We start from the raw sequence: 26,188 nt of genomic DNA on the forward strand, positions 1-26,188 counted from the left end.
GCATTCGACAAGGTTCCCCATGGGAGACTGATTAGCAAGGTTAGGTCTCATGGAATACAGGGAGAACTAGCCATTTGGATACAGAACTGGCTCAAAGGTAGAAGACATAGGGTGGTGGTGGAGGGTTGTTTTTTAGACTGGAGGCCTGTGACCAGTGGAGTGCCACAAAGATCGGTGCTGGGTCCTCTACTTTTTGTCATTTACAAAAATGATTTGGATGCAAGCATAAGAGGTACAGTAAGTAAGTTTGCAGATGACACCAAATTTGGAGGTGTAGTGGACAGCTAAGAGGGTTACCTCAGTTTACAACAGGATCTGGATCAGATGGGCCAATGGGCTGAGAAGTGGCAGATGGAGTTTAATTCAGATAAATGCGAGGTGCTGCATTTTGGGAAAGCAAATCTTAGCAGGACTTCTAAACTTAATGCTAAGGTCCTAGGGAGTGTTGCTGAACAAAGAGACCTTGGAGTGCAGGTACATAGCTCCTTGAAAGTGGAGTCACAGGTAGATAGGACAGTGAAGAAGGCGTTTGGTATACTTTCCTTTATTGGTCAGAGTATTGAGTACAGGAGTTGGAAGGTCATGCTGCGGCTGTACAGGACATTAGTTAGGCCACTGTTGGAATATTGCGTACAATTGTGGTCTCCTTCCTATTGGAAATATGTTGTGAAACCTGAAAGGGTTCAGAAAATATTTACAAGGATGTTGCCAGGGTTGAAGGATCTGATCTACAGCGAGAGGCTGAACAGGCTGGGGCTGTTTTCCCTGGAGCATTGGAGGCTGAGGGGTGACCTTATAGAAGTTTACAGAATTATGAGGGGCATGGATAGGATAAATAGGCAAAGTCTTTTCCCTGGGGTCGGAGAGTCCAGAACTAGAGGGCATAGGTTTAGGGTGAGAGGGGAAAGATATAAAAGAGACCTAAGGGGTAACTTTTTCAAGCAGTGGGTGGTACACATATGGAATGAGCTGCCAGAGGATGTGGTGGAGGCTGGTACAATTGCAACATTTAAGAGGCATTTGGATGGGTATATGAATAGGAAGGGTTTGGAGGGATATGGGCCGGGTGCTGGCAGGTGGGACTGGAATGGGTTGGGATATCTGGTCAGCATGGAAGGGTTGGACCGAAGGGTCTGTTTCCATGCTGTACATCTCTATGACTCTATAACATCAAGCTGCAAGTAATGTCCCTCCCTCAGCCACGTTTCTGTAATAGTTATGATATCCTAGTTCAATGTTTTCATTCATGCACTAAGTTCATCTGCCTTATTTCTCAGGCCTCTTGCATTGAAAAAAAGTGCAGTTTAATTCATAAGTTTTCCCTTGTTCCCTGCCATGCTTCTGCCTGCCTTATGTATTTAGCTTGTTTTCTTTAACTCCTGTGCCAGCCTCAACATGTGAAATTATGAAGGCACATCTATTGTCAACATTCTATTGTACTTTGCTATTACCAAAGGTTAGAAATAATTGAACATAAATATTATCATTGATTTGCTGTGTGGAAATGTATTGTGCACTCTGGGGAATTGATGAGATGTCACTTCTAATTTGCAATAGTCATCAATCTTAGCCACAGTTTATAAACAAATGGTAATATATTTACACATTTTTTGTCGCTGATTCACATACAAATTCAAAATCTGAGTGTTTTTGCATCTTATTATCAAATTGATACTATTTTATTCTGCCAAATAATTTTCTGTGAATGGATTACACATATTTAATGAGTGAATATGGATGTGTGATATAATAGAGCCACATATCTGTTAATATGTACTTCGATGGGTGGAAGTGCAAAATGTAAGGTCAGGACCATTTATTCTGCTGTATGTGTGAATGTGATAAACCTCTTCTTGATGACTGTATATATAGTGAGAAAGCATTGCAATACATTGTGCGAACAATTGCCTGATTAAATATTATTGTATTTGGTTGCTTGGTAATCTATTCACAGTATTCAGCAGAGGCCCACGATGGTTACTTTTATGTCTTCGCAGAAAGTACATGTTCCAAACACATAAATTGGGATTGAAATACTGACTGTGGAAATAGATTTGCAAAGAGTTGTTATTTCCAAATGTAATTCATGGCATTGATCTTCATTATTGTACGCATTACAGGTTAGAGGAGGAGAAACATATTTCAGAATTGCAGGAAGACTTGAATGAGTATCTCAGCTGGCTTGAAGAAGCAGAGAGTGTTGTGGGAATAGACCTTCACCCTGGAGATGAGCAGCAGCTAAGAGATTCTTTGGAGAGAGTCAAGGTAACAGAGCAGTATTGTTGAATCATGCTTTGTCATCATGTCAAAGTTCTTTATGTCAGTTCATTGTACATTTGTGTACAAATGCATTCTTAGTCTCTTTCAAAAAATGCAAATTTGCTTGGTAGAAAACTTTAAAATTATCCATCATTCAGAATACTATTATAATTCACTGAAATTCCCTGTAAAATTCCAATGTGTTATTGAATTGTGGTAGTCAGCAAAGTGATATTGAACTGCACCCAAAGTTGATCACTGATTTACATGCCGACTGAAACTGAGCTAGGGTGGCAGTAGGGCAAAATATTCCCTTGTTGTCAAAAGGGAATTTGAGATCCTGTTCCTGAGCAGAATGAAGTAACTCTCAGCTAGAAAATCCATATATGGAATCATTACAGGGCATGATTGAGCTCCATTGTGTTGACACGTATCTCTCCCCATAGTCACTCTTAATGGGTTCACACATGAAGTCTCGTTCACTGGGCAAGGTGCAGGCAGGCTATGAACACCTGTGTTGTCATAAATACGTTGAGGAGAAGTAATGTTGAATAATTTGTGAAGCAATACAAATCATTGCAGAACCCTCATTAGCATCAAAAATGAATTTAACTCTGTAACATTTTTTTTTAAAAATGCCCCATATTCTGATGGCCAGATGTTTTTTTTTCTCTAGCGTAGTTGGGGGTGGAGCATGGGGACCCCATGGAATCCTCAATGTAGCAGACTCTGAGGGAATTGCCCACGTAATTTGAAGATTCCGATTGTCAATTTCCCTCTGCCTGGAAGTGTCTATTTGTCTCAGAGAATGTGAAGGTTTATGCTGCATTGAAATTGATAGTTACACATTGCAGATGTAGACAATTAAAAACCTAATATCGCTCATGGGTAACTATTAAACTATAGTTTACCAGACACTCCTCACCCTTCCCAAATTACAGCTCCTTTACCCCCTAAATTATACCTGCCTCAAGCTCCTTCCATGCTCCCAGATCCTGACCTGACACACCTCTTCCCCTGTGACCTGTGACCCCCTCTGCTGGGCTAGACAACCTCCCTCCTCCCAGGGACATGTTACCATCCCCTCTATCCAGTCTGGGACCTCTATCTTCCAACCTGAAACCACACAACTGAAGCAGCCCCAAATGGAATCTCCTGTCAGCAATGCAGAGCTCACTCTTAGCACAAAAAGTATGATAGTGGAGTGATCTGACTATCATTGCCTCTTCCTTGGAAAATCTGACCATATACTCTGCATTTAAATGCTTATGGCTGATTTAGAAAGTTGTTTTTTTTAAATGTTTTTTGCTCATTAATTTAGTTTTAAAGCACATTTCGTTTAGAGGTGCAGATAATTGTGGAAGTTCTTAAAGGAAGATAACTGATCCTAAAACCTGGAAAGTGCACTGAGTGATCTAAAAGTTGTAGTTTGCCAGCCTCTTTAAAGTTTATTTTCTCTTCATTTTTTAAAAAAATGGAAATTTATAAAATTAAACAGTGATATTATTTATGTCATTCTCCACCTGTCAATTATGCAAAGGCATTGAGTGTTCTAGTGATAACTTCACCAGGGCTACCCTGTCATGGACTTAATCATAGAAAAGTTTTGAACATATTTTCGTTTTCAAGGTTAAACAAGGTACTTTTGGAATTAGCCTTGAAGTTTCAATGCTGCATTTTCACTCATTAACTAAATATGTGCTTCAACTTTGCCCAGATTTTCACATCACTAAGCTGTTGTACATTGCCAATCTGAAGTAAAACGGTCAGAATTCTATGATCTCACATACCATACCTTCCCAGGGACAGGATGAAGTGAGGAAGTCTGGTTGCGAACTGGATAAAGCTGCTGGTGTGCTCTGCTCCTTACTCGGAGCATTGCTGCTCCCAGTCTCCCGGAGCTGTGCTGTGGTGGATAACTTTTGGTTCCCAATGTCTGGAGATGGGCTTTCACCGGGCCCCTCATGATGTCTGCCATTTGTGAGCTGGAGGATGCTCATGTCCTTCTGCTCGTTGGAACCTAGCCTCTTTTGTTGTTTGTGGCTATCCCTCTGTGCATCTTCTTCATCACAGTGCTGGTGTTATTTTTGCTGCCAAAGTGTAGAACTTAGATGGTGGTCCTTTCCCACTGCACCTTGATAGCAGTTTCTTCAACCTTTCGTGCGTCTGTTGGCACGTAATGCTGGACCTTGGAATATTCCAGTCTGTAACACTCAGTCAAGATCAACTCTTTACACTGGAAGATCAACAAGCTTCGGAGAGACCAAAGAACATCTTTCACCGAGTTGATGGTTCTCCAGGCACAGTCAACATTTGTCTAAGTGTGTGTCCCAAGGGGGAGACCATAGAGCACACAATCCTGTCTCACAGAGAAGTTTGTGAAAAACCATTGCATCTTTCTCAAGCCTTCCTTTGTAAAGGCACATTCCAGCAGGAGAAATGTGATAGAGTCTACATCCCACCACATGCCTTTGCCAGGCAGCCACTTCAAGGGCATTGTGTGGTGGTGCAGGGAGACCAGGCATGCATGAAGGATCTCACTGGTAGTGCCTTCTCCCCATCAGCCAAGCAATGTCCTGGTGCTTGTTGGAAAGTTTTGGCGATGAGCCATTCTACCAAATGACTTTAAGAGCCTGGTCAGGAAACCACCCCAACAGAACCAATCCTCTCCTTTTCCCGCAGCATCTTGAGGATACTGTGTGCTAACCACTTGCTGATGGACTTGTGGTCAAAGGTGTTTTCCTTTACAAATTCTTCCATTTGGGACAGGTGATACAGAACCATCCGCGGAACAAGGCCAGGCCTATCCTTTGCAACACTGGAGACATGTGGAAGCTCAGTACGTAGTAACACTTGGTGTTTATGTACCAAGGGTCTACGCACAACTTGATGTAGCTGCACACAAGGTGGCCATCAGGATGAGAGTGGCATTGGGTATGTTCTCACCAACCCCCTATCCAGAACTTTATACATGAAGACAGTAAACCGCAGTTGGTAGAATAGATTAGTTTTACTCAAAAATATATTTTATTCATACAAGTATCTTTATATACTGAAGCAGTTTGGTTCTGTACAGTTGCATATGGAGAAACAAACATTGGAGTTTTTCCTCTATCCAAACAAACCAAAACCATCTCTTGCTTGAACAAGACTATATTGACATGCGCTGGAAGCAGCGAAAATAGCCGTTAACTGAATAGACCTCAATTTAGCTTTGGCACAAGGACTTTAGACAGTGGTCTTTTCCCACTACACCCTAACTACTAGCTGCTTGAAACCCACACCAATCCAGGAAGATATACTTGACAAAGAAGTTCCGATTGACCAGCATACCTTCTCCAACCTTCTTCACAGCCATATTGACTGTGTTCCCTTGCCTGGTGCTTGCCTGGTGCTTGCCATTGCCTTGGCTCTGGTTGGATGTATACCGAATTGGTGTTAGGCCAAAGACAGCCTAAGGATCCCCCAATAGTTGCTCAGCTCAACTCATGATCTTCCAACATCCAATTACAATCCAGCAATGATTTTGAAATCCTTTGATGACTCACAACTTGATGCTTACACTTGATCTTGACCAAAAGGTCAAGAAGCAATATCGGACATGGCACAAAATTAGCAATGTTAATTGCTTTCTCTGTTTCTTCTTCTACTGTTATATTATATTGACTTAATCCAACTGAGTTATTTATTATGGATATGAGAATAAAATCAAACCTGCAACTTTGGAAGGTCCCACAGCCCATTAAAGAGTCTCCCTTTCGCAAACAACTGCAATTTAAACTTTCTATTTACTTAAGCTTAAAATGAACCATTGCTCATAAGATTTCCAAATGATAGCACACTGAACTCTCATTTAAACCCCGAAGGTAATCAAAAGTAAACTCCAGAGCAAAATCTAACATGATAAATCTTGCTATTAAACATTGTCAGTTCTGTTCCAGTGGCAACTCCACTGTGTTTACAGAGTTAGCTGATGGATTGAGAAGCGACATGGTTGAGGTAGAAATGAGTTGGAGGCAGACATGTTCCCACTACTCAAGACCTACTGTGAACCTGCTTTCCTGGTCATTTAGTTTCATGGATAATAGATTGTGTTGATTGTGGAGGGGGAGAAAATGTATGCTGTCAGTTTTAAAAATATTGGACTCTCTAGTTCCTGTTTCCTCCGAGCAGTGCTTCAGAACCAACTGAAAACCAGTGGTTTCCTGGAAGGAAATCCAGCCCAAAGTGTGGTTTAACATTTAATCTCACATTTTGTCAAACACTAATGTAGCACTCTTGAACTATATATGGTATTATATGATTTAATTTTGGGTGATTACAGGCCACAAAGAGAAAAAGCACCTCAACTTTCTGGTTTTTTTTCCAGTTTCGCGTTGGTGAAATTCCTCCACGGAAAGGGAAATTGAAGCGAATTAATGAGAGTGGAGGAGTGGCACTCAAAAGTGCGACTCTGTTCCCAGACCAACGTTTTAAATTGGAAACTGGTCTCTTGCAGGCCAATAATCGTTGGACTAAGGTATGAAAATAGCTGTAAAAGTCTCACATTTCAGAGAATCTGAAACTTCAGTGAAGTGGCGGGGCTAGTAAGGATTAATTGATCAATCTAGGAGGAGAGAATCAAATGTTAAAAAAATACTTTCTGTTACATTTTCTTGCAAGACGATTATTTTCTTTGATCTGTGTGTGCATATATTTGTGTCGGTGTATACGTTTGCAGGAAGGATTTTATTATGAATCAGTATTTCTCATTGACTTACTTTTCTATGTTGGAAGTGCAGAATCGGGCAAGTGGGTTTTGCAATTTGGATTTGGTAGAAAATGTCTCACAAAGTAAGCCCTAGATGTGTGTTTCAGAGGAGACAGATGTTAATGGGAATCAGGCCCACTGTTCCAGGCAAAGGTTTAAAGTAGCCCCAGTGGCTTCTGGGTGTAAAGGCAGACTGTGTGAAAGGTTAACCTCCGTGAATTGGGAGTTTGTCCCAGTTGGTAAAAAAGCAAAACCAGCTTTCAAGCCTCACACTTGTCTTGACCCAACTGCCTAACCATGGTACCTCATGAATGCATCCACCCCCATGACCAATGCCAACATAAGCCCCCATTGCTACTCCCACCTGCAATACCAATCTATGCTGTTCCATGCACCTCCTCACCCATGATCCTTTCTGACCTCTATGCTAACATGGTGCCAACTTATATGTCTCTGCTCCTCACCCATCCACCATCTTTTCCCCTCATACCCTTCATTCCAACTTACCAGTATCTCCATGAGGAGATCCCATAACCCATATTCAAGTAGAATAAAATAAAATTTCCAGCATCTGTTGGTGAATTCACTATTTAGAAAATAATGAGCATTGATACAAACCCATTTACTATATTTATCTTCCTTCATTACTTAATTCCTTCTTTAAAAAAGGCAAGAATTTGTAGTTTTAGTCCCACTTCAAAGATTTTATCAGCAACTGGGGCCGGCAATCACATTCTGAATCGACAGGCATGCCACTGTGATAATGATAGGCTATGAAAACAGCCATGCAGCATAAATTCAATAATTTAACCCTCAGAATCTTATCCAACATTCAGTGAAATAGCAAGCAGGTCTCTTTCCACTGCAGGCAGTTTCTTCATAACTTTGGAGTCCAGGCATTTTAAAAGACTTAAAAGCTTATTAGTTTCCTTGACAACTTGACAGTTTCAATTAATTTATCTAATTTTTATACAGATTTATGTTTACTTTTAACAGTCTTGAAAGACAATCTCTCACAGGTATCCCTGGATCTATCCAGGAGAAGATGTTTCCACTCGGAGGAGAGACTAGGATCTGAGGGCACAACCTCAGAGTGAAGAGACAACCCAATAGAATTGAGATGAGGATGAATTTCTTCAGCCAGACGGTGAAAATCTTTGTCACAGAAGGTTGTGAAGGCCAAGCCATTAAGACAGACATAGATAGGTTATTGATGAGTCAGAGGATCAAGGATTTTGGGGAGAAGGCAGGAGAATGGGGTTGAAAAATCAATCAGCCATGATTGAATGGTGGAGCAGACCTGATGGGCCAAATAGCCGAATTCTTCTCCTATATCTTATTTGACAAGGCCAATATTTATTGTCTATTATTAATTGTTATTGAATGGAGTGGCTAGCATTGCCCTTTCAGAGGGAAGTTAAAAATCAAGTACATTGTTGTTGGTCTGGAGTCACATTAGCCACACTGGATAAGTTTAGCAGGTTTTGTTTCCCAAAGAACTGTAGTGATCCAGATGATTTTCTTTTACAACAATTGGTGATGGGTTTATGGCAGCCATCATTGATGCTTGCTTCAATTTTGGCTTTTAGGAATAGAATTTAAATTCTACCAGCTGCCATGGTTGAAAATAACCCTGCACCTCCAGATTACTGGTCTGATGACATGACCACTCAGGCACAATCTCAGCTGTGGTGATCCAGATGGTGGAGGAGGAGGTATATGGACATCATCATAGAATTGTAGTCAGTTTTTGTGTTTCTGGACTGTTTTGATTGGTCAGTTTAGGGTCATTTGATTTTGGGGATAGCGCATTTTTATGGACCAGACCATAATATATTAAGAAGATAGTCTAGACCCTATTTTTTTCTTATTTTAAAGTTCAGTGTAAGGCATTGTACTCTAGATGCAATCTGATTGTCCAAACTACCAGACTTGAAACAAAGCACACTTTATTCATGCGCAATAATTAAACTAGGAACAATAAAGAAAAGAATTAGCTTAACTGTATCTATATCAAAATGCTTAGCAAAATAATATTAACTAAATGTACTATTCAGTTCTGCTATAATGTGGTACTTCCATTCTTGTGCAACCCTGTGTGATGAGAAAATCACGTAATAGCAGAACCATTTAAACTAATAGGGCCAGTATCACACAATAACCAATAAACTCTTTAACAGTTTGCACTACAGAAACAGTGTCCCCACTTCGTCATTTGTGTTATCATGAATCCACATTCACAAAATGCATGTTATAGCAGATTGACCTGTAACATCCCATAACACACCCCTGGCAAAGGCAAATTCAGTAAAATGGATAGTCTCATATGCAATTCTAGCAATTCAAAGTAAACTCTATCTTTTGGCTCTAACAGAGAAAGGAATGAGAGCTTCCACATCCAGCCCCAAGATCCCAGCTACAACTGCTGCTGAAAAACTTAAACTAAAAATCCCAGTTCTGTGGGACCTTGACCCCACCCATTCAGGGTTCTTCTATTGCTCCAACTTAACAAAACACAAATCCAAGGCCCAACAAGTTGTTGATTTTGTTTCTTTTGGAGTAGATGGCATGTGTAAAACCTTTGAGTGGCTACAGAGAGGAGCTGTTGGCGCCAGTGACAAATCTGTCTTGACTGGAGAGATTGTATCTATGAGGGATAGATTGGAATGGGGATGATAAGAAAAAATGGGATGGCATGAGAGGGAGAGGATGAATAGGAGGGATAGAATGAACATGGGCAAATTAAATAGTGAAGTTTGTTAAGTGTGTAAAATTGCAGGGTCAATGTGAAAGCTGTTCTTCGTGCCAAAAGTGGAGATTCACACAGCTTTTATTTAAAAACTTTGAGAAAAAACTGTCCATTAAATTAAAATTACAGGAGTGTTGATTCGATTAGCACAGGTGATTCTCACTGAACTAAGATTGGCCCTCTAGCTGATGGTTATGCGAAACTGCCTCTCCACAGTATTACAGATTATGTTGGACTAATTTCTGTTGTTGTAAATGACCTACAGCAGCTTGTGGATGCTCAGTTTAAGCTGGTGGATCTGTTCTGAATCAATGCTTCTCTCATGTTTATAGTGCCTCACAACACAAAGAGGTATGTCCTCAGTGTGAAGAAACTGAGATCAGGTGGTTGTTGTCTGATCAATAAGGCAACACTCTCAATGAGGGCATTGCAGTGAGTTTATTGAGTATGTCTTTGTTGTCTCGGTTGACTTTGCATCCACAACACTAAGCACTGGTCATTCCTCCCAATATAGTCAGGGATGTCTATATCTGTGACAGGTAAATTGTTGAGGATGATGTCAAGTCAGCTTTTTTCTGAAAGTTACTACTTCTGCCACATGCTGAGTGTAGTAGCTATATCACTCAGGACTCATCTAGCAGTGCTGCAACTCAGCGATGCGCATTGAAGTCTCCAACCTCAACTGTGTTGTGTGCCTTTTCTTCTTTCAATGCTTTTATGAAATGGTGTTCAATATGGAGAACGGATTCATCAGCTAGGGCAATGAGCCCAGACTTCCAAGGCCACTTGTACCTACTGCATATAACTGTGTGACCACTTCTGGTGGGTGTGTTCTGCTGAGGGGATAAGGATTAGCAATCAAGGAATTGGAACATTGTCTGAAGATATGAAGATACCAGATGGTTGGTTATCTAATTGCAGGCAATGCTCCCTATGAGGACATTGCAGATTTCCTGGGCTAGTGTGTCTTTGTTCTATCTGTACACAAGGTCAATGTCAGCTAGTCTGTTCAGTTTTATTGTTCTACTTTTCCTTGATGACTTGATACATTTAAATGGACTATCAGGCCATTTCAGAGAGCAGTTATGAGTTGACCACAATAGTGTAGATCTGAATCGATATTTAGCTATGCTTCAGGGACAGCATTTCCTTCATTAAAGGGCATTACTGAGTCAAGTAGATTTTTGACAACAATCTGGTAGTTTCGCAGTCACTGTGAGGCTAGGTTTTCAATGCAGACTTATTTAATTATCTTTAGTTAAAGTTCAACAAATCCAGAAAATTTGGAACACATTTCATTCCATTTTCTTTCAGCATTGATAATTCTTTGGTTTTTGTTATGCATGTGGATTTTCTTGCCAACAGAAATGTCTAAAAATGGTGCCTTCAGATTGCCTTTGAGCTGTAACAATTGATAATGAGGAACTGTGCTTGCCAATATTTCCAGTGCTTGTCGTATGGGACCTGTTGAGTATCACAATTTTGTTAGCAGTTTTCTTATATTTTATGGCACAGAAAATGAATTGATGGATTAGGTTCAGAGCCAATGACCCAAGCCTTTCGTGGTTTGCTGTATAAATATAACACAAATCTTATTCCTGCGCCTTTGTCAGTGAAAAGAGATGATCTGGATTATTAGAGAGCAAGCAGGGTGCCAGAATTCCCATCTGCCTCATTCATTTAGTACAGCCTTTCAGACTCCTACACTCTGTGTAATGAGCATTTTTGCAAAACGCTAACGGTGGCCTCATCCGGAGCACTTTTTAAATATGGGTATTCAATAATGGAGTTAAATATATGTAACTGAGTAAGCCAATCCATTGTGATTCTAAGTATGCATTCATTGGTTTCACTGTCAATTTTTTGTATGTTTGCAACAGCGAGATAATGCGGGTTAAATTAAATCGTTTTTTTTTAACATCAGCCACTGAGAGAGGCCTTTAGCAGGTGCGTGGTTTGACTACTCATGTGGAGTGTGAGACAGATGGATGTACAATAGCTGCAATGTACCAAAGTCATAGCAAGATCATAGTTCACATTAAGCTGCTTGTTTTATGCCAGTAAAGATTTCACTTCTAGCCCAATCAGACTCTTCAAAGCTCTGAAACAATCTTTGTTCCAATCCTGGTTTTGCTGGATTTGCTTTTAAAGCGCAACACTGCGTACATCATAAAATGAGCAAGAACATTTGGGTTCATAGAATCCCAACAAGGCAGAAAAGGGACCATTCAGCACACTAGTCTGTATCAACCTTCCAAAGAGCATCCCACCCACCCCCAACCTATCCACGTAACATTTCCCATGGCTAATCTACTTAGCCTGCACAGCCATAGACACGACAGGACAACTTTACATGGTCAGTCCACCTGAACTGCACATCTTTGGACTGTGGAAGGAATCCAGAGCACCTGAAGGAAACCCACGCAGACAAGAGGAGAATGTACAAACTCCACACAGTTGCCCGAGGCTGGAATCAAATCCAGTTCCTGACACTGTGAGGTAACAGGGCTAACCACTGAGCTACCATGCTGCTTTTTCTGTGTGACTTAGAATTATCCAATTTTACTTTAACATTTCTACTTTGTAATCTCTATTTACATTGTATTTATTCACACTTTTAATGGTATTAGGTCTAGTGTATGACAAAAATGTTTTGTCGGGCTTATTGTACTGAGGTGTAAACATTTTATTAGACAAGAAAATAACAAGTTGGACAACATGTGTAAATTTCTGCATTTGCTTTTTGATTAGTTTCTGCGTTGACATCATTTATTTGTTGCTTCGGCAATAAAATTCTTGAAAATCACAACCATGCAATCAATAATGTGGGCCGGATTTTGAAAGATTGGCAGAAGTTGGATTATGATGGCCCAGTGTATACACATACCAGGAATGAACAAACGTACTGAATTTTGTGATGTAAATTCCCTGAGCTGTATTTTGAACATGTTAAATGTACGGAGAGCACCAAACCGGAAATTTGCAGATTTAGCACATGTTTGCATACATAGCAAAACATTGCTTAATCAAAAATGGTAGTAACTCCTGGAAACTAAAGTTCACTTAAGAAGGGAAAGGTTCACTTGAGACAAGAAAGTTGTCTATTCTTCACAATGACTCCCTTTGAGGTGAGAGGATTGGATGTTCAGCTGAAAGAGGCCTTTGCACTGGGGGCAGGGGGTGGGGGCATGTATGCCAATTTCTAGTGAAAGCTAGCTTAAAGGTATGGAATTGTCTATTAAACCAATGTGTTAACCCTGTTGTCATGTACCTTGTTGCAAGTAAGTACACGTTTGATGGAAGCAATACAGAGTTCAGTTTCTCACTTCTGAGCATTCCTAATTTTTTGCACATAGGATATGTTAATACAGCAGAGGCTGATGTTATCTCAGCCTCTGAGATTTTTGGTTGAAATACTGTTCAGCTTTTTTTTAAGGTTCCTCAGTGGGACCAGCAGTTATGTAGAGAATGATCTGTTCTCCTCAGGTCCATATTTCAAGGGTTCCTTTTTGCTTCAAATACTATGAACGTCATTGAACATCACAGAGCAAAATCATTATGCCTCATTACCAATGAGAGATATTGATGCAGAGAACAACATTTCAATTGTCAAATACAACCTGTATATTAATTGAGTGCAAACATTTTAATTTCATGAAGACCTTGGGGTTGATATTAAGAATCCAATTTTCATACATGTTTCATGTGTAAGTCTTTACAACTGACAGGTTCTTGATACTGGGTAAAACTTCTGAATTTTGTCCAGCTGCTGTCTCCATTACTCTGGAAAAGGTGTGTTGTCCCTTGAAAACACAGAGGTTATTACTACTTTGATTATATGTACACTTTACTAACTGTCCAATACAATTGCTTAATAAACTGGATTACAAGGAATACTCCTTCCTGTTGTCGTTAACACACTCTCCTTCATAGGAATTAAATTGTGAAGGTCTTGTCCAACTCCAGGTATTCCCTGCTGTCTTGTGTTATGTGTCCCCACAAAGTAATTGCATGTAATTACAAGCATTAAGTTCTGTGGAAAGAACTAAAAAGAATCCCCAGATGTATGGAGCAGATACTTGTGTGGTATGGCAGCCAAGTTTGAAGTATTGAAAAAATTTGACCAATGACCATTTCTAGTACAACATTCGTGGGGAGAGAAAAGCAGACTTGTTAATTCATCTGGTCTGCTATTTTGATTATAAAAAAGTGTAAATGGGGCCGAATTTGAGCCATGCAGAATCCATTTTGTAGGTATCAAGTGGTCATCGAAGATTTAAAAATTGAGTCTGAGAAGCAAGCACACTTCCAAGAGTTATACAGAACACTACCGTATGAAACAGTTTTGTGTGTGTATACCTCGATGGCTGATAGCAGGAAGAGATGAGAGGTAAGTATTGCAGTGATGATGCAAATCAGTGAACAATACAAATTTAAAGGCACCACTACCATTTTTGAACTCTGCACCCCAAAGCTTACCTATCTTAAACATCATGCAGCTAAATATGACATCAAACTGAATGAAGGACCGCACCACAAGTGCTATTATAAAGAATCATGAAGTACTTGCAGTTTGAATCCTGATTTATTTCTTGTGGTTCCAAATGTTTATGCTTATGGAGGACTCCTCTACTTGGCCCAAAGTTGATTAGTCTGCAGGAATAGATCTGCTGCTGGTTTGGCAGAGTGTCATCAACTTAAGAGAAGATCAGGGGCTTGATCCTCAGATTCATTGCCACTTGATGTTTTGCATCAGCTTTTTTGGCAGTCTGTCCAGTGACAAAGTGGTCTTTGCTATTGTACACCCTTCAGTATTTTTTTGAAGACATCTTCAGGTTGAAGACATCTTCATTTGACTGCCCTGTAGCAGAACCTTTGTGCTGCCCAAACCTCCGCTGATCAGGGACTTAGAGACCATGCTTTCCCCCGTCCAGACTGTTGTGTGTTGTGCCTAATCAATCAACATGTGCCGATTTCTCCAGTATCTTTGCCTCTAAAATGTGGGCAATGTCAGTTTCTGAACTGGGTGGCTGCAAGTGTAGGTTTGACCAATAATATATTTTCATCTTCACCAGCATCTTTAGTTTCTTCGTCTGGCTAGGATGCTTCCAGTTTCAGGAATCTGAAATGGAAAAGGAACAAAGATTGGCTTGTGATGAGAAGAGAAGTCAAAGTAAGGAAATGAGTATTTATTTTTCATGCAGCTTTTGAGTGAGAAGAAACTTTAGAATGAAGGAGAAGTAAAAAGAGAGACGGAGACATAGCTTTGTGGCGACATTCATCATCAGTCCTTTCAGCACCGTTTGGCAGCCAAAATCACGATAACACTCCTTCCTGTTGTCGTTAACACACTCTCCTTCATAGGAATTAAATTGTGAAGGTCTTGTCCAACTCCCTGCTGTCTTGTGTTATGTGTCCCCACAAAGTAATTGCATCCATGAGTGCCCCACAATAAATTTGGTTATTGCAGCTATCCCTGAGTATGGGACTTTCAACAGTGCTGTGTATGTGAGGATCAGATGAAGCATATGGCCCAGGTACGTTTGGAGGCTGTCTCTGTACAGGCCGGGACTTTCCCAGCTGAAGTAGGCTAATACAAAGCAAGAGTTCACGCAGCCAGCAATAGAGTGGCAAATTATCATCAATCCTGACGTATACAACAAATGCCATTGAAGGTGTTGGACTTATGAATAATTAATAATTGCTGTCAATTTTCTTCTTGCAAACTATTTTGACATTAGGAAATCACTCATCAGGTCATTAACATGTAAATGGCTCATGCTGCATACTTGTTGATGAGTTGTTGAAATATAATCATTTTTCTCTAAAAGAACACAGACATTTGTTGTACATAATGCCAATTTTGAAAGCTGTCAGTTCCAAACATATTTCGGCATTATATTTCTTGTATCGGAGCATATCATTTTATTCCCAGCAGCCATTTTGGGCTGTGGGATTTTTGAAAAAGATTCCACAACAGCTATATATCTAATTTTGACTGCTTTCCAGCAGTTTTATTGTAGATTAAACCTGTCAAATGCTGCAGTTTGTGTGAGATGTTTTTCCTTTCAAGATTCTGTTTACCATGACGTTATTAAATTGATGCTATCATGAGGTAACTGTTGAAGATGCATGGTGCATATGAATTGCACATGAGACTAATCCAAGCAGAAACATTTGCAGAGTGGTGTGTTAATCAAAGTAATGGATCCTAGCATAAATTGAAGGGCTGAAGTTTCTGGCAGAGTTCCAAGGCCACCCGTTGGCTCAGCTTGTGGTCCTTCCTCTCAGAAGGTAACCTCCTAATTGTCGTTCTTGCTGTCCGAGTAACCGGGATGGGAACAGGTTTCTGTTCCATCGAGTTCCTACCACTTTAGATAACATGCAGCCTTTCAATCTTTCCACTGTTTCTGGGATTTTTGTAGAATAGAACAGAATTCCTACAGTGTGGAAACAGGCCATTTGGCCCAACAAGTCCACAAAGACTCTCCAAAGAGTATCCCACCCAGACACATTCCCCCGACCCTATAACTCCACATTTACACCTGACTCAAGCACCTAACCTACACATCCCTGAACACGATGGGCAATTTAACATGGCCATTTCACCTAAAGTGCACATCTTTGGATCGTGGGAGGAAACCCACGGGGAGAATATGCAAACTCCACACTGACAGTCGGCTGAGGCAAGGATCGAACTCTGGTCCCTGGCATTGTGAGGCAGCAGTGCTAACCATTGAGCCACTGTGCCGCGTGTGTCCACCTGTCAAAGTTTGTCACCTGAGATGTGGAAATCTAGCTCCTCGATGGCAAAGTAAATGTGAGCCTTCACCCCCTTATGCGTTGACACCTTTGCCATTCTTTGGCTATCTGTCAAACCTGTCCCCTCCACACTTTAGATGCTAAGACACTAGACACATGTCATCATCATGCTGGCAGCCCCACCAGAAGAGAGGAACAGGCCTCTTCAAGAAAATGGAAGCCTCAGTGGTCTGCATTGGAATGACCAATTGCAAGTCCCAGTGCTGACACAACTGAACAGAAAACCCATTGGCCAACCTACTCCCTATTGAGGCAGTGATCGTTCACCCGAACCACCCATTGCTGGAAAACAAAGCCCTTGTACTGTGGGATGGCTCAGTGGTTAGCACTGCTGTTCCACAGCGCGAGGGAGCCGGGTTCGATTTCAGCCTTGGTCAACTGCACGTTCTCCCCATGTCTGTATGGGTTTCCTCCCATAGACCAAAGATGTACGGGTTAGTTTGATTGGTCAAGCTGAATTGCCCCAAGCTTCTGTGGTTGTATGGACTATGTGGGTTGACCATAGGCAATGCAGGGTTACGGGGATAGTGTGGGGGAGTGTGTCTGGGTGGGATGCCCTTTGGAGGTTCCGTGTGGACTCGATGGGCTGAATGGCCTGCTCCCACACTGTAGGGGTTCAGTAAATTCTGTGACTATCCATCGGGTTGACTCACTGGGTTCCTACCTCGATACAGCAGGAGCTGACTTGGTACCCAGCTTGTCACTGGAGGCCACCATCTTCCCATCTGCTACCCACCCTCTGAGATGGCAGTGTGTCTGAGAGCTGTCCTGACAAGGCCCCGCCATGGTTTTTAAAGTCCCTTCAGTATCAAGTTCCATTTCCAAAAGGTCAGAAGAATCTTTCCAAAAGGTCAGAAGAAAATCAAATAGTTCAACCTGGAAACTTGCTGGGATGAGCAAGTCACAGGGTGAGTTCATTTATGTTCATTGATCACCTTTTACACAGCCCTGCTTTGCAAGGTACTTCCTAGAGTCTAGTTATCAAACTAAACTCGGCACTTGGCCACATAAGGAAGTATCAGAATTAGTGGTGAATAGCTCCTGCAATGAGTAGAGAGTGATAATGATTTCCAGAGTGAAAATAAAAGCTTCTAACCTGGAGGGAATCTGTGAATTTCACCTTTAGTAGGAAGAACTCCTGTTTGTACTTCTTTTGTTTATAAGCCTCCTTGATTTTGCTCTCAACACCTAACACTATTTTAAGCATTACTGGAATACATCTGGGTTTGCTGCCTTAGATCCATAATACAATCTCAGCTTCTAGTAAGCTGGCACTGTTGGTGTACCATACGCTAGCCTAGATTCTAGGCACTTGTAGTCAGTGATTTACCACATGAAACCCTTACTTTCACCAATCTCTAAACCATTGCGTTGACAGCCTTCGAATCAATGTCTTCCATAATCAGCCGTTGTGATTCCCCCATCTTCAACAAAGCTTTTCCTTCAGTGAGAGAATATTACCATCAATTGAAGAAAAGGACAAAGGTTAGTTCATAGGAGGATGAACTAAGAGTATACAGGACACAAGAGGAAGAAAGAGATTAGGGTATAACAAAACCTTTTGCACCATTGCCACCAGTAAAACTACTTGCCACTGTGACCCGCCAGTGCCTGTGATAGCCAGCAACCTCATTTTAAACCCCATCCCCTGAGTGGATTTCACATTCTTCTGATCAAAGTATGCAGATATTGTGTTCTTTCGTTTCCGATAAGAAAATGTGTTAGTGACAGCCTCGAAAGGTGATTTCAGTATAAGCCTCTCAGAATTATGGATTGTGGGTTGTGGGTCACAGGTGATTTGAATTTTAAAAAACCCACAAATGTAACATCACTATTTAAGAAAAGCAATGTACGTAAAGCCAGAAACTGTAGGCCAATTTATCTAACGTGTCATTGGGAAAATGTTTGAATCCATTATTGACAAGTTAGCAGCACGACCCTTCGAAAATCATAATATTAGCAAACAGAGTCCACATGTTTTTGTGAAGAGGAAATCCTGATTGACACATGTAACAATCCGATTCGATGAAGCAAAACAAATAGATGTAGTGTATATGAATCTCCATAAGACATTGAGAAGGTGCACATGAAAGGCTACTGCAGAAGGTGGAAGTGCATAGTGTTGGGATAATATGTTAGCATGGATACAAGATTGGTTAACTCATGAAATATAGTCCAGATAAATAAGTCTGGCAAACTATAAGTGATGAACCTGTGAAGTACCTCAGGGATCGGTTCGGTCATGTCAACTATTTCAGATCTTTCTTAATAACAATAATGATGAGGTTGACTAATTTGTAGCCAAAATATCTAATGGAACAAAGATAAGTAAAAGAGCAGGTTATGTGGAGGGAATAAAGCATCTGCAAAGGTTTCCAGATATGTTTCGTAAGTGGGAAAAGCATTGGAGAAACTTAAAAATGCCCAATCGCAGAATTAGTATGGTGCAGAAGGAGACCATTCAGCTCATGGTGTCTACACAGCCTCTCTGAATGAATTTTGACTTGGTGCGAATCTCCTGCCTTTTCCTCATTATCCAACACATTGTTTGTTTTTAACCAATTATCCCTCTTGAATTCATTAATTGGATATGCTTCCAATACATTTAAAGGCAGTGCAAAGGAAGCCATGGCCGAATGGTATTATGGGCACGAGCCCTTCTTCCTGAAGAAGGGCTCGTGCCCGAAACATCGATTCTCCTGCTCCTTGGATGCTGCCAGACCTGCTGCGCATTTCCAGCAACACGTTTTCAGCTCTGATCTCCAGCATCTGCAGTCCTCACTTTCTCTCGAATGGTATTATGACTAGACTATTAATTCAAAGCCCCAGTTTTGAACCCTCCATGTCAGATAATTGAACTTAAATTCAACTTTTAATAAAAGGAATCTAAAGATGACCATGAAATTGTTGTCATTTGTTGGAAAACTCATCTGGTTCACTAATGCCTTTTAGAGAAGGAAAATGGCCTGGCCCAAATATGACTCCTGACTCTCAGCAATGTGGATAACACTTACCTGCCCTCTGGGAAATTAGGGATGAGCAATCATTGTTGGCCTCACCAGCAACGTCCATTTCTCATGATTTTTTTAAAATATCAATACTACAAAGATCCACGATGTTAAAAAGTGTTTTTTTTCTGACATTACATTTTCTTCTTTTGCAAATTACTTTAAATGTGTACCTTCTCATTCTCAAGCTTTTTATGAATCTGAACGGTTTCTTCCTGTCTACTCTACTCAGTCTCCTCATAATTTTGAAAAATACGATCAGATTTCCTCTTCGTCTTATCTTCTCCAGGGAAAATACTCATAACTTCTCAAGTCCATCTTCATGATTTAAGTTTCTTATCCTTTCAACTATTCTCATCATTTTCTTTTTCTGGACTCCAACATATTCACATTCTTCCTGAAGTGTGGTACCCCGAAGTGAATTCTAATGTGTCTTGTATTGGTTCAGCAAAGCCTCCAAGTTATTGCAAATCTATATCCCTGTTAATAAAGCTTGTAAGTTCAGTTTGACAGAGAGAATATAGCAATTTGGGGAAACTCTCTACTGGTTGGAGTCATACCTGGCACAAAGAAAGATGAAATTCTAAGAGGCCAAACATCTCAGTTCCAAAACATCTCTGTAGAAATTCCTCAGGGCATCAATACATTCAGAGATGTTATTATACACCTCTGGCCCAGGTGGACTTTGAAGCTGGGTCCCCTGATCCACAGATTGGGATATCACACTGTGCCACAACAGCCCATTTCCACAGGGTGTTTCCTAGATCCAAGCATTATCAGCTACTTCATCAATGACCTTCTCTCCATCATAAGGTCTATACAAAATATATATCAATGAATGAGGAAAATTAATGTACTAGCACTACATTTTGCAGATGCAGCAAATAATGCTGTATACTGAATAATCATCAGTGAGCATCATCACCTTTGATCTTATAATGGAGGAAAGGTCAGAGCTGAAGATGGTTGAGCCTAGAATGTTACTCGAAGGAACTCTTGCAGTGATGTCCTGAAGCTGAGATAATTGATCTCCAGCAATCGCAACCATCTTCCTCTGTGCCTGGTATGACTTCATCCAGCAGAGGGGTTTCCTCCTGATTCCCATTGACTCCAGTTTTGCTTGGGTTCCTTGATGGTGCACTTGGTCAGAAGTGGTCAAGGCACTCACCACTGGAGTTCAGCTCTTGTGTATGTTTGGATTAAGGCTGGAATGAGGTCAGTAGCCCTTATGGAACCCGAACAGATTGTCATTGTGAAGGTTATTATGAAGCAAGTGCTCCTTGATTGCACTGTTGATGACCTCTTCCATCACTCTGCTTATGATCAAGGGTATAGTAATGAGGTCGTAATTGTCTGGATTGGATTTGTCCTGCTTTTAGTGCACAAGAAATACCTGATCGGTTTTCAACATTGTCAGGTAGAAACCTGTGTTACAGCTGCAACAGCTTGACCAGAGTGTCCAAGCTCTGGAGCAGAAATTCCGTACTATTGCTGCACTGTTGTCAGGACCCATACCTTTGCAATTAGCAGGGTCTTCAGTCACTTCTTAACAGCATGTGATGTGATTTAAATTGGCAGAAGTCGAGCATCTGTGATGCTAGGGAGCTCGTGAGGAGTTCAAGTGGATAATCCACTCAGCCTTTCTGTTTAAAGTTTGAAAGACTTCAGGGAAGGCCATGATATCATTATAATATCACTGGACTACTATCAGATAATCCAGCACCACAGATCAATGTCCTTTTATTGTCCAAATTGGAATTGAATAACAATCTGGAATCATTGTGACTCCAGACCCACTGTAATTTGGTAAACTCTAATTGTAGCTAAGGATGGGTGATAAATACTGGCCTCCTCTCTGGAGAATGAACAAGAGGGAGTAAGGACAAGAGAAAAAAAGTTTTGATTTTCACGAGGTATAGTAGCTTCCCCTGGTATTAAGAATGGAATATTGTGGAGCCTCAATGTGCAGTGAGTTTTTAATTATCAGCCACAATTCACAACTGGATGTGGCAGGACTTAAGAGTTTAGACCTGCTTCATTGATTGTGTGAATCACTTAGCTCTATCAATTGGTACTTGCAATGTTTGGCAGGGAGGTTGGCTTTCCCCTATTTATTAATTCGAACTCCAGTTATTTGTTTATTGTCTTTTTCCATAACCAAGCTAAACCTTAATGTCTAATGATCACTGTTAATACTCCCAATTGGTCCATTCGGTCCACTTCCTTCAAAGAAACCAGTAATCATGATTATATTGCCAAGTTGATTTGGTGTGCAACTTGGAAGGGAACCTGCAGGTGATGATGTTCCCAAACACTTCTTATCCTTATCCATCTATTGATTAAAATATTTATTTGACTCTAAATTCCATTCTTTCAGAGAAATATCATCTCCCTGCACCTTAAAAGATTACTATTGTCTGACTTGATGATTTTATAACAGCAACATGATCAAGGTGGATATGAAGCAGAAATAAGTTACCTGTAATCTGGATGTTGTCTTCCCAAATTGCGTCATGCACAATTTTTTTAAAAAGTCCACACAATTAAACTGTGGCATGCAGAGGGGTTAGACATGTTGCACATGGTCCTTGTTATTGAAAGACTTTGTACCAATCAATATGGATGGATTTAATTGCCACTGGCTGTGACTTCTTCAGAAAAGTATTGATTCCACCACGTCCTCCGAGGAAAAGGAATACTTGAGTTTGTATTGCAACTTTTCATGGTCGCCGGGCATCTCTGGGGTGCTTTACAGCCAATGAAATATTTTTTGAAATGTCGCCACTATGTTACCTAAGGAAATATGGCAACTCATTTGCACTCAGCAGTCTCCTACAAAATCTGTCGTTGCCACATATTGATTAATGGGCAAATATTAGCCAGGATGTCAGGATAGCTTCCCTGCTCTATGAAATAAGGTCCTGGAGCCTTACCTGCCCTAAGCATGCAGATGGGGTTTTAGTTTTAAGATCTGGTTTGAAAGATGACCTCTGACTGTGTCATACTCCTTCCGTCTTGATTTTTGTACTCAAGCCCTAGAGTGAGTCTTGAAACAGAACCTCAGAGACAAATGTGCTTCTAATCAAGCCATGATTAACATGAGAGACAAGTTGATCCAGTTGAAATAGCGACAAAGCTTTATTTTAATCATATAAAGCTGCAACTATCTTTTCTGTTTATTGCAGCTAATTTCACTTTAATACATTGAATATGAAGATTTTTATGCAAGTCAGTGTGTCAGCTGGTTGTGAATCTATTTTATCAGATCTTTAAGCTGTTTTATTGGGTTGTATTTATTAGTGCTTGGCTTGTGAGAGGTTTATGAATATACATTAATTGAAAAAAGCTTGGCTTGTATAACAAAGTATTGCCATTGTTTCCAGCTACCTAACATGCAATGATACTATAAAATGAATTGACTTATTACATAGCCAGACACAGCAGCTGTTCTGTTCATGATCCAACAAATCAACAATAAAAAGGATGAGGTTAATCTGGTACTAATTGAAAGAGAAATGTTGAAGAGGGCCTGTTTTAAAGAAGAAGGCTGAATTCGATGAGATTTTTCTCTTTTTATTTTTATTTTTTCCCAGGCTACTGAAATATTAGTATCACATTTAAAAACTAGCACTTTTAACAAGGAAGCATTCCCTCAGTATTGTTAGTTAACAAACTCAAGTCAGGTTGGGAGACTTGAACCCACAATATTCTGAGTTTAGATCAGAGTGGTGCTGGAAAAGCTCAGCAGGTCAGGCAGCATCCGAGGAGCAGGAAAATCGATGCTTCGGTCAAAAGCCCTTCATCAGGAATAGAGGCAGGAAGCCTCCAGGGTGGAGAGATAAATGGTGGGGGGTGGGTGGATAGCTGAGGTGAAGGTAGCAAGGAGTACAATAGGACAGGTCCATTAATGAGAACCGACTTAACACTAACAGTATTTACAAACCCACCGACTCCCACAACTACCTGGATTACACCTCTTCCCATCCCACCTCCTGCAAAACCCTCCTCTTCCTGGATCTCTCCATCTCAATTAATGATGACCGACTTGACACTCACATTTTTTACAAACCTACCAACTCCCACAGCTACCTGGATTACACCTCCTCCCACCCTACCTCCTGCAAAAATGCCATGCTGTATTCTCAATTCCTCCGCCTCCGCCATATCTGCTCCCAGAAGGACCAGTTCAACCACAGAACACACCAGATAGCCTCCTCCTTTAGAAATCATAATTTCCCTTCCCACGTGGTTAAAGATGCCCTCCAATGCATCTCATCCACATCCCGCACCTCTGCCCTCAAATCCCACCCCTGCAACCGTAACAAGGACAGAACCCCCCTGTCCTCACTTTCCACCCTACCAACCTTTGCATTAACCACATCATCTGACATTTCCGCCACCTCCAAATGGACCCCACCACCAGAGATATATTTCCCTCCCCACCCCTTTCCGCTTTCTTCAAAGACCATTCCCACTGTGACTACCTGGTCAGGTCCACACCCCCCAACAACCCACCCTCCTGTCCTGGCACCCTCCCCTGCCACTGCAGGAATTGCAAAACCTACGCCCACGCCTCCTCCCTCACCTCCATCCAAGGCCCCAAAGGAGCCTTCCACATCCATCAATTTATGTGGACTGGCTATGCTAACTTGCCCATCATGTTCAAGGATGTGTAGGTTAGATGCTTTAGCCTTGGGAAAGGCCACGTTACAGGGCAAAAAGGGTAGGGGGATGGGTCTGCTTAGAAGGCTCTTGGGAAGGTCGGTGTGGACGTTTTGGGCCAAATGGCCTGTTTCCACACTGTAGGGATTCTGTGACATCTTTGAGACTCAGATGTCAGCATCTACTGACATCATTTCGGCTTCAAAAACATTACAGTGTCCATTAGCCCAGAAAGGCTCACCAGTGGCATCCAGCTTTGAGAAGTAACAGGCCCAGAAAATGGTTGAAATGATAAATTAATCTTGCATATTGGTTTCCTTATAGACTAGGGCAAACAGATTGTTCCTCAGTCCTCTCACAGGGAATCCCTACATCTCCCTTATCTCAGGCTTTCCACAATTGCTGTGGACCCTGCCCTGGACCGTCTGATTAGTGACTACCAGTGTAATTAAAAAAAAGTTCCAAGTAACTGTGAATATTTTTCAAAATCCTTGAAGCATGCAATATTTTATAGCCACCTTGAGATGACAGTATTTTTCAGCTGTTATTTATATACATAAGAGTGTTAGCTTGGATCATCTCGCTGTAGCAATGTGCCCACTCATCTGAAAAGTGAATTGTTGAGTGATAATGAATATTATTTAGTTGAAAGCCTTTCTGAAAGATCTTCCCACATTTGTTTGACTCATTTCTTCTTGACAAAGGATATATTTTTGCCTTTCCTTATTCTTCAGACAAAGGTTGTGTAATGACAACATGGATTAATTTGTGGTCGAATCCTGTTTTTCTCTCTGAAATTACATTTTGTCAGAAATCGACTTAAATCAAAAAAATATATTTTTGATGTGGATAGTCCTGAGTATATGTCTTGAGTAAGGTGTGTAAATGTCTTGCTTTGTGCTTATTAGCAGATCAATATGACGCTGACGGAAAATCTATGAAAACATGATTTCTAATCAATCAGACATTGAAAACAGCCAGTCTTCAAGTATATGCAGCAAACCATGGCAATTTACTGAAGTTTATTTTTTAGTTAATAGCAATGATTATTTTGAATCACAGTTAATCTACACCCTGATTATTACCTTGATCTGACTGGATTAATTTCATAGTGCAGTCAGGCTAAACATATGCGACTTAATCATGATTAGGTCTACTGTTTCACAGCAAGGGAATCAAATTATGCTTTATTGCATGGGATGATGTAATTTCTAAGATATCTTGTCATTATAGTCCGTGATTGCATCCACCTATAATTAGGCCTACTGGTTTATGTGGCCGTATTACTAGCTTGAAGCCAAAGTTCTATTTGCACCATTCAGGCATGAAGTGCAGGAGATGGACGTTCGGTTTTGCTCAGCGCAGTAATCCTCCCACATTTTCAGGTCAAATATATTGCTCAGCCAAGTTATACAAAATTTAAATACCTTAATCAATGTAATTCTGAGCCTATAGTTTGTGCATTATTTATGGCAGATTTGCACTGTGCAGCCAACTGATTCAAGTGGTATAAACTAAACAGAGTCTGCCTGCTTTATTTTAAAGGCAAAAACTTTGCATGCTTTATTTAAAAAGGCAGTGTATTTTCTTATTTTAGTTTATTAGTATTCTGACTTAATTTTCCTTAGCTGAACTTCTTTTGCTCTTATTTGTTTTTTTTATTGTTGATGTGAAAACAAAATGCTGTCCATAAAATTATCAGAGACCTTGTTGTAGAAGAGGCATTAACAAATTATTAGGTGGGATCTTGTGTTTACAAAATGAATTACAGACTTGAAAAATAATTTACATCAAACATAGCGAGCAAGTCTCCAGCTAATCTCCTCCAATGTCTCCTGCCCTTTCTCAGCTGACAAATCAATCTTCCTTTGGCTTCAGACTCCTGTAGCTAAATGTCCAATCTCAGCCAATTGCCAAGATGTCATTCTGATCGATTTT

General features: G+C 40.6%; 1 protein-coding gene across 7 annotated transcripts in view; it reads left to right on the top strand.

Annotated features, from left to right (window-relative positions):
- Window positions 1-26,188, top strand: part of dmd (dystrophin) — a 1,983,095-nt gene that overhangs the window by 1,414,899 nt on the left and 542,008 nt on the right. For all 7 annotated transcript variants that reach the window (XM_060833515.1, XM_060833512.1, XM_060833514.1 and 4 more), the window contains 2 exons: window positions 2,121-2,265; window positions 6,629-6,778. In XM_060833515.1, coding sequence (XP_060689498.1) covers window positions 2,121-2,265; window positions 6,629-6,778 — 295 coding nt within the window. The remainder of the gene's footprint in view (window positions 1-2,120; window positions 2,266-6,628; window positions 6,779-26,188) is intronic.

The sequence above is a fragment of the Hemiscyllium ocellatum genome, chromosome 12 (assembly GCF_020745735.1).
Source record: "Hemiscyllium ocellatum isolate sHemOce1 chromosome 12, sHemOce1.pat.X.cur, whole genome shotgun sequence".
Classification (NCBI taxonomy): Eukaryota; Metazoa; Chordata; class Chondrichthyes; order Orectolobiformes; family Hemiscylliidae; genus Hemiscyllium; species Hemiscyllium ocellatum.